The following is a 15,973-nucleotide window of genomic DNA, read 5'->3' on the forward strand; positions in this document are numbered from 1 at the left end:
CTTTACTGTCACCCTTCATACTGCCATCTGTAGCCACTGTCCCATACTGTGGCTATTCTTCCAGCACTGCAGTTGCCCTTTGGGCAATACCCAGGCGAAGCATAGATGGGTGTTTGACTGGCCCATCCATCCAACAGTGAACCTGGCAGGGAAATAAGTTGCAGTTAGCAGCCGTCAAGCAGATGGCAGGAACATTTTACATTTTGTTATCAATGAACCAGTAACTCCCTCTCAGGGTCACAAACTGGAGAGATTCCAGTCCTCTACCGGTCTCCACTACGGGAGGGAGAGTCAAACAGAGGCATACCCATTCCATTCCAGCTTGTACAGTGGCTAGAGAGTGGCAGACAAGTCAAAACTCACCTGTGCTGGGCAGCAGCAGCGTGGGAGAGAGTTGAGGGCGGAGACTCAAGTTTATAGTGCAGAGGAGGCAATGGTAAATCACTTCCATATTTTTACTAAGAAAACTCTATGGACACACTACCAGAACAATTGCAGATGGAGGTGGGGCGTTCTGGGAGAGATTTGTCCATGGTGTCGCTATGGGTCGGAAACCATTCGACGGCATAAGACAAGAGCCTGTAACAGTTTAGTTGTCCAAGCCCTTTAAATCCAGGAGGGCCCACCTACTAAAAAGGGAAATAATGGAAGAGTGACCATGAAATTTCACTGGCTAAAAAATTGCCACATGCCATTTCCAAAGTAGCTGAAAAATCTTTCCTTTCAAAGGAAGATCATCTGATTTAATCCGAGACAGTTAAGACCAACAGGTAGGCTTGGACAGAGTGCAAGGGATTTTTCAGAGGCCTAGTGAAAAGAGTTTAGGATGAGGGCTAAGGAGAACCACTCCCAAATCCCAAAGCTTAGTAAGGTGTTCTACACAGTCAGCCCTTAATAAATACTATTAGGAACAACCCAAGTTCTCATCCTACCTCTGTCATTGGCCGTCTATATGTGTGGACCCTCGGGCAAGAGCTGAACATCTCGGTGACTCAGTTTCCTCACCTGTAAAACGGGTAAGATACCTTTTCTCCCTACCTTTTTGACTGTGAATCCCATATGGAGCAGTAGCTCTGTGTCAGAGCTGATGACTTTGCCTCCACTCCAGTGCTTGGCACTTAGGAAGCATTTTATTAATAGCATAATTTTGATGATTATTAAAAAAGAGGGTACAGAAGCTTGAGGACTCTACAACAGACCTCAAATTCTAGGAAGCGGGTGATCTTGGCTCAGGGCATAGATGAGAGGAACCAGCTTGGCCTAGTGGATAGGGCACGGGCCTGGGAGTCAGAAGGTCCTGGGTTATAGTCCTGACTCAGCCACCTATCTGCCATGTGACCCTGGGCAAATCATTTAACTTCTCTGTTACTCAGTTCCCTCATCTGTAAAATGGGGATTAAGTCTGTGAGCCCCATGTGGAACAGGGACTGTCTCCAAGCTGACTAGCTTGTTCTTACTACAGCACTTAGAACAGTGCCTGGCACTAAGTGCTTAACAACTACCACAATAATTATTATTAGAAGTAGTAGTAGTAGAAATCAGTCCAACAAGACTATACACTTCTATCTAAGGGGTCTCGTGTATGAGAACCTTGAGGAGGAATGAAATGGTGGTTGATGATGAAAGTGTCATTCCTCTGGGAAATTCCCTGGGAGAGTCCACTGTATTCACATTGCCTCGATGTAGAAATGCCCTCAGCCTCAGTGCCCAATCCCCACAAGGCTTATCCAGGGGCAGGAAGGCCATCCTTCCTCTAGCACAGTAATGAAGCCATTGAAGTCCAAACCACTGACATCAAGATTCAGGATTTCCTGGCTCTTGAGTCCAATCACCTCACCAGGTTCTGTCACACAGACGGCCATAACTTTTCCACCCAGCAGGACCGTTTGTTTGCACCAGTGGGCGGTTGCCATGACTGCATCCACAGAGGCTTCCTCGCCCAGTCCAGCCCATCCTGCTGACGCTACTGAGAGGACGACTCATTCTTCAGAAGGCCTCCTCATGGCCTCTCCTGAACCAGCACAGCAGGATTTCAATTTCAAATGTCCCTGCTCCAAGATAGTGTGAGAACATGCCAAAGCCTGCACCACCCAAGCCCTTCCTGGCAGCGATTCCCAGCATGCCTCAGGAGACTACTTGGGACTCCAAGGGAAAGATGCAGGGTTCTAATGGTGAGGGAGGGATCTGAGATCTCCTTCAGGAGCTCCAAGGGAGGGAGTCTCTTACCCACCAGACTATAATTCTCACTCCTTCCTGCTTTCCCAATTGTGATCCTAATGGGGACACAAAACCCAGTTATTCCTGAGGCTACAGCCTGTTGAGAAGAAACCCTAAGTGAATCTCCACACTGCCCATTTGGAGGGGTGGTATTCTTCCTGTCAGGGAATAAACCCCACATGAGGCAATGAGAACAGAATGGTTGGGGTGTGGATCCTAACTGGGGAAGTTACATTCTCTTAAGGGCTTTGAGACACTGATGCTGTCCAAGCTGTTTTCTTCTCACAAAGGACTTTGGGTACAGCTGAATGACTACAAGGGAAATTATAGACAGTCTCTCAGGAATTGAATCATTTGGCTTCGAATACCAGGAGTGGGAATCTAAGCTGCTGAATTGTCTACATGCAAAGCAGAAGTCCTGGAATTGTAAAATAGAATGCCATCTGGCTCCCAGGATACCTCATGGTGTTTCTCGGCAAGCATCCTGGGGAAACATGCATACCTTGGAAACACCAGGAGAACACGGGAATCCTGTCCCAATGTTTTGATTTTAATAGCCAGCCATCACTGTTGATTTCCTCTCTCTCCTAGAGGCTGGGAAGCTGGTGGAATCTTTTTTTTCATGGCATTTGCTAAGTGCTTACTATGTGTCAAACACTGTTCAAAGTGCTGGGATAGATACAAACTGGTTAGGTCAGACACAATCCCTGTCCCTCATGGGGCTCACAATCTAAGTAGGAAGGAGAACAGGTATCCCCATTTTGCAGTTGAGTAAAATGAGGCACAGAAAAGTTAAGTGACTTGCCCAAGGTCACACAGCAAACAATTGGCAGAGCAGGGATTAGAACTCAGGCTTTTCTGACTCCCCAGCCTGTGCTTGCTCCAATAGGTCATGCGGTTTCCCTTGGTTTTGAAACTCCTTTGCTATGGGATGGACGTGCCCCAGGCATGGATTTGGATGTCTTCAACCCAGGCCTGAATTAAGGGAAAATGGAGGAGGGACATTCCAAGATGAGGAGTTGAATGGACCACGATAGATGTGAGGGAGAAAAAGGAACTGTGGAGCCAGAGAGAAAGGACTCGGTAGTTGGCCAGGGAGGACACAGACGCACCTGAGAATCCCAGACTCAGAGACGCAGGTGACGATCCAGATGCAAAGCTATGTCGAGTTAGTGCAAACATAGAGTGCTTCTCCAGGGTGAGGACCCCCGAATCTTCAACTTGCTCCAGAACCACCGAGTTCCCCTCCCAGGTCCTCGTGAATGCGGGCACCGTGTTTGAGCCACAGAACTTGGCTGCGGGAGGCTAGGTGTTGAGAATGAACATACATGCCTTAAAGGGGTCTGGTGCCAATCTATACTGGACAGAGCACAGACCAGTTAAAACCATACCATTGACCCACCTCTCCTACCCAACCCCCATTAACCAGAGCAGCATAAAATAAAACCCCTTTGAACCCAATTAAACCGAACGCGGGGAGGTTTCAGCATCTATCAACTAGTCTACTTCCCCATGATTAAAGGAGAACCCTGGCCGTGGTTTGGTTTCATTTTGGGTATTTTTTTTCTTTCCTGAGACAGTTTTCTCTCCTTGTTATCAGATTTAGTAAAGAAAGGAAACTCTTCCAGAGCTCTAGGGTTTCTGGAACTTGTCTTGACGATTAGTACCATGTGGAAACCATCTTTATCTCTCCAAAAGCCACAAGGCAATGTTTATGGCATGTCTGCATTGGTGAAGGCCAGCAGGAAATATACGTATTTAAAAACTGCTTTATAAATCTAGGGCTTTGTTCCCTTTAAAAAGCTTTTACCTCAGCAGTCTGAGCGTGGACATATCTCTTGTATGCTCTCAAAGGGAAATAAAAATAAAGAAGACTGGTTTTATTTGAGACAAGGTAGAAAATTATTCAGATATTTACACAGATTTGGGATGAGGCCATGGCAGAAATGTTAACAAAAGCAAAGACTATAACCGAGGCACTGAAGAGCATAAGAAGGGAGTTAACCATACAGACCCTTCCAGCCTCAAGCCCTCTCCATCTGGGAGGGCAAACCATTGTATGGAGGGAGATGTCATGTGACTGTGAGGTTTTGGTCACCTGCAAAAGCTCAGCCTGTGGAAGGGAGTGGGTTTGGGGAGGGCTTGAAGGGAGGGAAGTGGGGAGGGAGAGAGAAAAGGGACAGGGAAGCAGGACTCCTGGTTCAGACCAGTTCGACTTTGGCGTTCGGGTAGACGGCCACCACATCGTAGCCTTCCGGGGGCTTGACCCTCTCCTTGGCGTGGGTTTCGCAGTAAAGTCGCTCCTCAATGAAGAAGTAGCCTCTCTGCTTCAGGTTCAGGCCACAGTCATCGCACATGAAACATTCCGGGTGGTAGAGTTTGTCCCGGGCTTTGACGATCGTCCCGCTGGCAGGTGGAGGAAACAGAGAATGAGAGGATAAGGCCTAAGTCTTGAAAAGCAGCATGACCTAGTGGAAAGCTTAGGAACCTGAGGACCTGGGTTCTAATTCTGGCTCTGCCATTCATCTGCTGTGTCACCTTGGGCAAGTCATTTCACTTCTCTGTGCCTCAGTTAATTTTTAAATTTCCATCATCGTTATGGTACTTATTGAACACTTACCATGTGCAGTGCACTGTACTAAGCACTTGGGAGAGTACAATGTAACAAGAGTTGGTAGACATGTCCCCAACCCACAACGAGGGCTTGCATCAGGCAAAAACTCCTCACCCTCGGCTTCAAGGCTCTCCATCACCTCGCCCCCTCCTACCTCACCTCCCTTCTCTCCTTCTAAAGCCCAGCCCACACCCTCCACTCCTCTGCCACTAATCTCCTCACTGTGCCTTGTTCTCACCTGTCCCGCCATCGACCCTTGGCCCACGTCATCCCCCTGGCCTGGAATGCCCTCCCTCTGCACATCCGCCAAGCTAGCTCTCTTCCTCCCTTCAAAGCCCTCCTGAGAGCTCACCTCCTCCAGTAGGCCTTCCCAGACTGAGTCCTCTCCTCCCTCTCCCCCTCCTCCCTCTCCCTATCCCTATCCCCCCGCCTTACCTCCTTCCCCTCTCCACAGCACCTGTATATATGTATATATGTTTGTACGTATTTATTACTCTATTTATTTTATTTGTATATATTTATTCTATTTATTTTATTTTGTTAATATGTTTTGTTTTGTTGTCTGTCTCCCCCTTCTAGACTGTGAGCCCGCTGTTGGGTAGGGACCGCCTCTATATGTTGCCAACTTGTACTTCCCAAGCGCTTAGTATAGTGCTCTGCACACAGTAAGCGCTCAATAAATACAATTGATTGAATGAATGAATGAATGAGCTTAAGACTGTGAGCCTCGTGTGGGACATGAACTGTGTCCAACCTGATTAGCTTGTATCTACCCCAGGCCTTAGAACAGTACCTAGTACTTATTAAGTACTTAACAAATATCATTAAAAAAAAAAAAAGGCAATTGGTGATTTCTTGGAACGGCCTTTAGTTACCTCCTCAAATGCTCAGTCCTCCCCTCTGCTCCCAGTGGGCTGACTGGATGGGGTGGATGTATAAGACCAGCTTGAGGGTTGGTAATGGAGGAAAGGAACAGGAACCCATGCATGATACCTGGAAACCATTCCCACGTGGGAGGGTTCCAGGGGTCTAAGCCTGACACAGAGCTGGAGCTGTTCCTTAACCTCCAAGTCATTCAAACTGACCAAATTCCTGGGACTTTGGGGAGGTAGTGGGAGCAGGGAGAGTTTGCTGGCCCAAACTCAGACCACCAGGCAACCAATTCAGGCAACATGATCCAAAGCTACTGGCCATTTGAATAACCCTGCAGTAAGTCATCCTCGAGTGGGCCATCTCAGGGCTGAACTACCCTGGCAAGGCCCAGACTAGAGTCTGAGACGAGTTCCTCAACTTCAGCGTGTTTTGGGCTACAAGAGCCACTTCTAGGTCATTGGGAAGAGTATCTGGACCTAGATGCCTGCACTGTTGCAAGAGAGACAACCCAGCTGATATCTTGGGGGTCAGTCATCAGCCTTGATCTCAGCGACCATGGCAGCTTTTTCAAACCCAGAGCAGCACCACCATGGATATAAAACCCATCTGCATCCCCAGAAGCAAATCTGATCTGCCTCTTCTTTCACACCCCAGGGCACAAACAATAGGGGTCCCAAAGAGCCTCTTAGATGAAGATGGGGCAGAAGCAATGCTGATGTGTCAAACTGCCCTGCTTCTGCTCGGCTTCAGTGTGCGGCTTCAGTGTGCGGCAGGGAGAACTGGGATCTGGGTGGGGAGTGGCCAGTGCCACTTAGAAAATGGTGTTTATTAAATGGTAAAGATTCACTTTGTAAATTGGAAATGTATTTTTTTTTTCTTCTAGACTGCGAGCCCACCTTCTAGACTGTGAGCTGTTGGGTAGGAACCGTCTCTATATGTTGCCAACTTGTACTTCCCAAGTACTTAGTACAGTGCTTTGCACAAAGTAAGCGCTCAATAAATACGATTGAATGAATGAATGAGTGGTCGGTACTCACACGATCCCGTTCCCACATCTGGTGCACTCGGGGAGCAACTGCAGGCTGGACATGGCTCCTCCCAGCTTGGAGCCTGGAGACTTTAGGTTCCTGGGGCCGGCTGGCCGGTCCGCCTTTTCACCTGCCAACAGTAGAGCGGATATATAAGATGAAAGTTGACCATGGTTTCGTCAATATGATCTCGTCTGACCTGCCGCTAACCTCTTGCCTATAACCTGCCTCTGGCCTGGAACGCCCTCTCTCCTCATACCCAACTCTCTCCACAATTAAAGCCTTTGAAGGCACAACTCCTCCAAGAGGCCTTCCCTGACTAAGCCCTGCTTTCTTCTTCTCCCTTTGCCTTCTGCATCACCTTGACTTGCTTCCTTTATTCATCCCCCTTCCTAGCCTCACAGCACTTATATACATCTCTGTAATTAATTTATGTATGTTAATGTCTGTCTCCCCCTCTGAAGCTCACTGTGGGCAGGTAATCTGTTCTATTGTATTGTACTCTTCCAAGTGTTTAGTACAATGTTCTACACCAGTAAGCACTCAATAAATACAACTAACTGATTGACATGACAAAAGGATTAAGGGGCTAAGAACAGGTACTGCTATCACAAAGCTTCAGAGAAAAATCATGATTTTTGGAGTAGAAGCCATAGTAATGGCATATTTTGATCTCTCATTGGGTGCAATATCCTGTGCTAAGCATTGGGAAAGTACCGCAGAAGGATGTAGGGAAGCAGTGTGGCCTAGTGAAAAGAGCACAGGCCTAGGAGTTAAAGGATCTTGGTTCTAATCCTGAACCCAGGATTAGAAAATAACATAATCTAATCTCCACCGCTTGCCTGCTGTTTGACCTTGGGCAAGTTATTTAACTTTTCTGTGGCTCAGTTCTCTTACCTGCAAAATGGGAATTCAATACCTGTTCTCCTCCCTGTGAGCTCCATGTGTGACATGATTATCTTGTATCTTTCACAGGGTTTAGTGTAGTTTTTGGAATATAATAAGTACTTAGTATTAAAATTATTATTATTAACTCATCTGTACAATGAGGATTAAATCCTTCTCTTTCTGATTTAGACTCTGAACCCCATGTGGGACAGGGACAACCTAATTATCTTGTATCAACCCCATTATTTAGTTCAGTGTCTGGGACATAGTATGTGCTTAACAAGTACCATTTAAAAAAATTAACAGGATCTGTCCCCTGCTTGAAAGGAACTTATTCTTAAAGGGTGAAACAGACCTTAAAATGTTTACAGATCAAGACATCAAAATTCATAATGAACTGTACAATGGAACACACCCAGACATACACTGAGGATGAATATAGACAAATAATGGAGGTGTTAGAGGGTGGCTGTTGGGTGGATGTGATGTGGGATGCTGTGAATTAATCAGGGGAAGTTTATTAGAGCTGGCAAAATTTCAGGAGGGCTTCAAACACGGGGAGAATAGTGGGAGGGCAGATTAAGCTTAGTACAGTGCTTTGCACCTAGTAAGCCCTCAATAAACACAATTGAATGAATGAGAGAATTCCAGGCCAAGAGAATGGTGTGAGCCAGGGTATGGAGAGAAGTTCAGGACAGAGAAAGATTTTCACGGTCCTCCTCCTAAATACCTTATTTGCAATAGGGTTTAGCCTGAGAAAGAAGCTGTTTGTTACCCTCAGGACACCAGGAGTCCCTGGGGCTGGGATGGAGAACCCTGGACTGGTAGAAACTAGACTAATCCCTTCTCAATCCTCCCAGCTCCTTCTTCTCCCCTTCTAGACTGCAATCTCACTGTGAGCAGGGAATGTGTCTACCAACTCTGTTACATTGTACTCTCTGCACACAGTAAGCACTCAATAAATACCACCAATTCTTTGGGTGGGTGACCTTAGAGAAATGGCACAGGCACAGAGAGAAAGTCATGATCCCAGCAGAAGTCATAGTAAAGGCATATATTGATCTCTCATTGGGTGCAATGACCTGCGCTATAAGCCTGGAGTGGGGAACACATGCTCTCAACGGGTGTAGCTCAGTCATTGCACCTCCCTCCTACCTTATGAGCCCCTCCCTCCCCTACCCCTTGGGGAGACAGCCCTGGGGCTTCAGAGGGAGACGGAAGCCAGGTGACTGGATGGCTTGTCCAAAATGGGAGATGCAGATTTTTATCTTTCCCTCCCCGCTGATGCCCCAGGATGACATAAACAGCGAGCCTTTACTTGCCTGAGTGAGCTATAAATCTAGAAAGCACTAAGAGAAAAAGATTAAGACCTTTTAATGGGACAAAAAGTAAAGCAAATGCATTTTTCTCCCCGGAGATGTGTTTAATGGTACCTGTCACGAGTTGGGAAGAGAAGGAAGAACATGTTCATCAACTCTAAGTTAAAGTAAAACAGCATGTTCCAAGCTTTCTGCTTTCCTGACTTGACTGCTGGAGTTTCCTTCAGAGCCCAGTAGTGGGGAAACTGAGCCAGGGAGGCTCTCTCTCCCTCTCTCCACATTAGATTTGGAAATTTCTCATGAAATTAGTTCTACGTGGGCCCCCTGGAGACAAAGCTACCTCCACCTCCTGGGGCGGGGTGGAGGGGGTGTTATCTGGAGGCAAAGCCCCAGGTTCCCAGGAAACGTGGCTTTTCTAGACCTTCCCTTCCAGTAAGAAAGCTCTTCCCTCCCATCCCCTCGCTCATAAAGAATGGAAAGCTGCATTTTGGCTTCAAATGGGCAGACTCGTAACCCCAACCCCTTCACCCACCCTTCCCTCTCTCCCTGGCTCTCCTCCTCAAATAAGGATAAGGATAAGGAAAAGGATAACTCATGGAGGTTTGCTTGGTATCCTAGTTGCCCAGGAGAGATGGAGGACTCACTTATAATAATAATAATAATAATAATAATAATAATAATAGTATTTGTTTACTGCTTACTATGGGTCAGGCACTGTACTAAGTGTTTGGGTGGAAACACATAAATCGTGTTGGACACAGTCCCTGTCCTACATGGGGCTCACAGTCTCAATCCCCATTTTACAGGTGAGGTAACTGAGGCACAGAGAGCGAAGAGACTTGCACAAGGTCACACAGCAGACAAATGGTGGGTTCTTCTCCCACCCAGTTGCCTTTTCTTTCTTGGAGAGTCATCAGGACCCAGGAGACAGAGCTCTGGACTGGCCCTCTCTGTGAGGGGAGACAGAGGAAAAGCTCTCAAAGGTTAGCTTTTGACTGATCGATCATTCCTTGGCCAGTAGGCCCAGCTGCTCCTCGTTTAGCCTAAAGAAAGAAAGTGGTCTGATCCTCCTGACTTGCCTCTGGCACCTTCCCTGTCCATGGAGCCCTTATGCAGGGAGATTTAGCTCTAACTCTCCTCCAGCCAACCCACTGCCACTTCCTCTCTCACCTGATAGTCCAGTGCCTCAGTGCCTTGGAACAGGAAGGTGGGGCTGCTAGCTGGGAAGGCGGGCTGTCTACCCTCTTATCAGGGGAACACGGGTGACAGAGAGAGGGCCATGATCTTCATCATGTTTCCTGAGCCCACCCTTGGGAACACATCCCAATAATAATAATAATAACGATAATAATAATAATTATGTACTATGTGTCAAGCACTGTTCTAAGTGCTGGGATAGATACGAGTTAATCAGGTTGGGTGCAGTCCCTGTCCCACATGGGCTCACATTCTAAATAGGAGGGATAACAGGGCCCAGAAAAGTGAAGTGGCATGCCCAAGGTCACACAGTAGGCATATGGCAGGGCCAGGATTAGAACCCAGGTCCTCTGATCCCCCAGGCCTGTGCTCTTTAAACTAGGCTACATTGCTTCTCTACATACTCACAATCCTATTTGTCTACGTTCCGTACTTCTGCCCAACTGCTGAATGCTGAGAATCCAGCATGGCCCAGTGGGTAGAGCACAGGCCTGGGAGTCAGAAGAACCTGAGTTCTAATCCCAGCTTCTCCACTTGTCTGCTACGTGACCTTAGGCAAGTCATTTAACTTCTCTGGGCCTGAGCTACCTCATCTGTAAAATGGGGATTAAATCTGTGAGCCCTATCTGGGACACGGACTGTGGCCAGCCTGATTAACTTGTAGACCCCTGTGCTTAGTACAGTGACTGGCACATAGTAAGCCCTTAACAAACACCATTAAAAAAAAATTCCCCCTAGACCGGAATGGGTCAGCAGGCCCTATTTGGGATTGTTTTATTTCAAACACTGCTGGAGGATAGGACCACCCAGATGTGCCTTTAAAAATTCTATGTGCGTCAAACTTGGAGGACTCTTTATCTCTACAGTGCAATCCAGGCCCTCACATAAAAGGAGCACCACTGAAGTTTATGAAACCGGAGGCGGAACAGCAGTATGAAACTGCAATGCTATTATCTTGCCACTCTCAGATAAAGCAAAATTAACCTCACTGTTATTTCCTCATTTGGGCAGATGAAGTAAAGGGAGTAGGGTCTCCATTGGGACCCAGGCTGCTCAGAGACCTAGGAAGAGCCTGATCTGATAAGAAAGCTTTTGCTGAGTGTCTCTGAGGCCTGGCCAAGCCAGAGGGGTGCCTTATTATACCCTAAGAGCTGTGCTAAACCTGGAGCAAAATGGTGAGCTCAAACCTGTTCCCTGTCTCTTGTGGAGCTCCCAATCTAAGAGGTTAGGGAGAGCTGGGATCTTATCCCTATTACAGAGATGAGGAATCCAGTGGCCCGGAGAAGTTTAGTGATTGGCCTGAGGCTGTGCCACAGTATGAGGGATGGAGCCCTGGGCTCTAACTTCCAGTCCTGTGCTCTCTCCAGTAGACATGCTGCCTCCTTCCATGAATCTCCCAGAAGAAGCATGGTCTAGTGAAAAGAGCACAGGTCAGAGAGTCAGAGGACCTAGTTTCTCAGCCTGGCTCTGCTACTTGCCTGCTGTGTGACCTTGGACAAGTCATTTAACTCCTTTGTTCCCCAGCTTCCTCGTCTGTAAAATAAGGATTTAATACTTGTATTTTCTCCCCCTAAAACTGTAAATTCCTAAACTGTAAGTTCCTTGAGGGACAAGGACCATGCCCAATCTGATTATCTTATGTCTGCTCAGTGCTAGTGCAGTGTTTGACATGCAGTAAGCACTGAACAACTACCACAACTATTATTATTACTGTTATTATTATTAGAGATGTGCACTTCCTGAACTAGCCCCCAGGTACTAATCCAGGGCCCTCTTAAAATCACATCTCCTCCAAGAGGCCTTCCCTGACTGAGCACTCATTCCCCTACCTGTCCTCCCCTCTGTGCTGCCTATGCTCTTGGCTGTGTACTCCTTAGGCAGTTTGTTACTATATCCCCCTCTGCCATTTATTTCAATGTCCATCTCCCCCGTTCTCCTCCTGTAGGCTGTAAATTATTTCTGGCAGGGATCACGTCTATCAACTCTATTGTATTGTACTCTCCCAAACTCTTAGAACACAGAAAATGCTCAATAAATACCACTGGTTGATTGACTGGGAGAAGTTTCCACAAGTTTCCATAAATGGGATCGGTTATTTCTTAGGCCATCATTCATGACGCACACTGAGTTGGGAGCTGTGGGTCTGGGCATCTATTAGGATCATCTCAGGGTCCAAAGAGCCAGGCTGTTGGGACCACATTGGGAAGAAAGTGGGGCCTGACTTCCCTTTCCGAGACCTGCTATTTTCACTCCTGAGAGGCACAGGGAGAAAGTGTGGCCTAGTGGAAAGAGCATGGAGTTGGGAGTCTCTAGCCACGACGTGTGCCCTTGGATAAGTCGCTTAACCTCTCTGGGCCTCCAATTCCGCATCTCTAAAAGAGGGATAAGGTCTCTACCCTCCCTACCTCTTAGTCTATGAGCTCCACATGGGACCCAAACTAAGTCCAATCTGATTATCTTGCATCTGCTTGTGTTTAATTAATTACCATGATTATTATCTGAATTAGTGAGAAACCCAGTCCGACTTGCACAAAATCAGCAGGTGACAAAAAGCAAGGGCAAGGGCAGTTCTGGGATGAAGCAGCTCAGCTTCCCTCAGGGGTCAGGTGGTCCGGAGACTTGTGCAGTGCAGTCAATGTTTCTGCCAAAGTATGACACTCACTACTAAGAAGTAACTCTAGGTTCAAACAAGGTCATCTCAAATGTATCTTCAGCACTGCTACTATCACCTCTATTCCTTCTTCTACTACTACTACCACTATTATTACCACTATCAATCAGTGGCATTAATTGAGTACTTACTATGTGCAGATCACTGAACTAAGCACTTGGGAGAGTACAATAGAATTAGCAGACACATTCTCTGCCCCTAATAAGTTACTACCATTACCTCTTGTCTACTACTATTACTATTATTCCTACGATACTACCAACTCTGTTGTGTTGTACTCTCCCAAGTACTTAGTACAGTGCTCTGCACAGTAAGTGCTCAACAAATACCATTGATTGATTAATTACTACTATTACATCTACTACTACTATTCATTCATTCAATCATATTTATTGAACACTTACTGTGTGCAGAGCACTGTACTAAGTGCTTGGAAAGTACAAGTCAGCAACAGAGACAATCCCTACCCAACAATGGGCTCACAGTCTAGAAGGGGGGAGACAGACAACAAAACAAAACAGGTACATGTAAACAGGCATCAATAACATCAATATAAATAAATAGAATTATAAATATATGCACATAATTAATACAATAAATAGAATAATAAATATGTACATATGTAATAAATTATACATATGTAATAAATTGTAATAAATATGTACAAGTGCTGTGGGGTGGTGGGAGGTAGAGCAGAGGAAGGGAGTCGGGGCGATGGGGTGGGGAGCGTAGTACTATTACTACTATTATTACTATTACAAAAATTACTACAATTACTGTTTCCAATATTATTTTGACTACTACTATCTCTATTTTCACTACTAACAATCAATTGTATTTACTGAGCACTTACTGTGTACCAAGTACTGTAAAATCACACTACTACCACTACTACTTCTATTACCACTACCACTATCACCTCTATTCCTTCTACTACTGATACTATTACTTCTATTGTAAGCCTCACAATAATAATAATATTAATAATGATGGTATTTTTAAGTGCTTCCTATGTGTCAAGCACTGTTCTAAGTACTGGGGTAAATACAAGGTAATCAGGTTGTCCCACATGGGGTTCGCAGTCTTAATCCCCATTTTACAGACGGGGTAACAGAGGCACAGAGAAATCAGGTGCCACAGCTGATAAGTGGTGGAGCTGGGATTAGGACACATGACCTCTGACTCCCAAGACCGTGCTCTTTTCACAGGGGCTGTGCCCAACCCGATTTGGTTGTATCCACCACAGGACTTCGTACAGTGTCTGGCATATAGTAAACACTTAACAAATACCACAATTATTATTACTATTACTGCTATTCCTTCTACTACTACTACTATTACCACTAGTACTTTGCTATACTGTTACTATTATTACTACTATTACTAAGGTAGGCAAAGTGCTATGCTAAATGTTCAGGGCAGTACACCAGAAGCAAAAGACAGGATCCCTGCCACCTTGGGGCTGACAACCTAATAGGGGCAACAGGCCAACTGGAAATGTTTTCCAAGTAGATGGAGCAGGAGGAAGGCTGAGGAAACAACAAAAGTACATTGCCTGATGAAATGAGATGATTTGTCTTTGAGCGGAAAGCGGGGTGGGTGGGTGGGAGGGAGGGAGATGGGAGCTGAAAGCTTGTCAGGGCAGAAGTGGTCTCAGCTGGCTGGCCCTACCGTTCTCTCCGGCCTCCAGCATGCCCTGCAGATATCTGAAGGAGCCAGACTGCTTGGGTGCTGGAGCGGGCTCGCCAGGATCCTGGAGCATCTTGTAGACATCTGACTCCACATCGATGCCATTCCTGTTCCTTGGGAGGGACCTCAAGGATTCGGTGCTGCAACAAAGCACAGGGAGGTACCTTGGGGGCTGGAGTCACAGAGCTGTTCTGCCCTCCCTCCCTGGCCCCCAGTGACAAGTGATAGGCCCTGAGACATTTTTATTTTTTTAATATGGTATTTGTTAAGCATGTACTATGTGCCAGACACTGTTCTAAGCACTGGGATAGATGGGAGCTGATCAGGTTGGACACCGTACATGCTTCCAATGGTGCTCACAGTCTTAATCTCCATTTTACAGATGATGTAACTGAGGCCCAGAGAAATGAAGTGACTTGCCCAAGTTCACCCAGCGGGCAAGTGGTAGAGCCAGGATTAGAACCCAGGTCCTTCTGACGCCCAGGTCCAGGCTCTATCTACAGGGCCATAGTGCCAATCCTTTGCCCACGTCCTGCCTTTGGTCTGGAGCACTCTCTCTCCTCAAATCTGACAGACAATTACTCTCCCCACTTTCAAAGCTCTATTGAAGGCACATCTCTTCCAAGAGGCCTTCCCTGAATAAGCCCTCCTTTCCTCTTCTTCCACTCCCTTTATTAATCCTCCCTCCCAGCCCCACAGCGCTTATGGACATATCTGTAATTTATACATCTATATTAATGTCTGTCTCTCCCTCTAGACTGAAAGCTCTCCGGGGGCAGGGAAATTGTCTGTTGATTGCTACATTGTACTCTCCCAAGTGCTCTGCGCACACAATAAGTGCTCAATAAATTTGAATGAATGAATGAACAAACAGGTTTGAGGCAGGAACAGCCGCTGCTTCTAGGAGTCCAGTAAGGGCCAATGAGGGCTGACCCAGGCAGTCTCACATCCTGGTCTTCTCAGGCGTAGGGCTTATGTTAACATTATTATTGTTATTATTATGGTATTTGTTAAGCATTTACTATTTGCCCAGCACTGTACTAAGCACTACGGTGGATACAAGCAAATCGGGGTTGGACACAGTCCCTGTCCCACATGGTGCTCACAGCCTCAACCTCCATTTTACAGATGAGGCAACTGAGGCACAAAGAAGGGAAGTGACTTGCGCCCAGGGCCACCCAGAGGACAAGTGGTGGAGCCGGGCTTAGAACCCATGACCTTCTGACTCCCATTTCCATGCTCCATCCACTACACCATGCTGCATCCTGTGTTCTGGCCCAGCCCTGTGCTGAGGATACCCTGGGCTGCAGTGCTCACTCATGCCAACCCTGAGCGCACGGTCACAAGCAATGTCCTCGCTGATGTACTGCTCCAAGTCCAGATAACTCTCCATTGGCAGGGCGATGTTCCCTGATCCCCTAATAGTGGGCTAGTGAAATCCCGCCTTCTTGCAGGCCTCAGTGTATCAATCAATCAG

At 46.7% G+C, this 15,973-nt stretch overlaps 1 protein-coding gene across 1 annotated transcript in view; it reads right to left on the reverse strand.

The window, feature by feature from the left end:
• Positions 1-4,076: 4,076 nt before the first annotated feature.
• The window catches only part of PDLIM4 (PDZ and LIM domain 4), a 146,149-nt gene continuing 134,252 nt past the window's right edge, over positions 4,077-15,973 (reverse strand). Inside the window, exons 5-7 of the mRNA XM_038772833.1 lie at positions 14,479-14,636; positions 6,742-6,862; positions 4,077-4,623 (exon numbers count right to left, since the gene is read on the reverse strand). Coding sequence (XP_038628761.1) covers positions 4,419-4,623; positions 6,742-6,862; positions 14,479-14,636 — 484 coding nt within the window. The 3' untranslated portion in view covers positions 4,077-4,418. The remainder of the gene's footprint in view (positions 4,624-6,741; positions 6,863-14,478; positions 14,637-15,973) is intronic.

Source organism: Tachyglossus aculeatus, chromosome X1 (assembly GCF_015852505.1).
Source record: "Tachyglossus aculeatus isolate mTacAcu1 chromosome X1, mTacAcu1.pri, whole genome shotgun sequence".
Taxonomy (NCBI): Eukaryota; Metazoa; Chordata; class Mammalia; order Monotremata; family Tachyglossidae; genus Tachyglossus; species Tachyglossus aculeatus.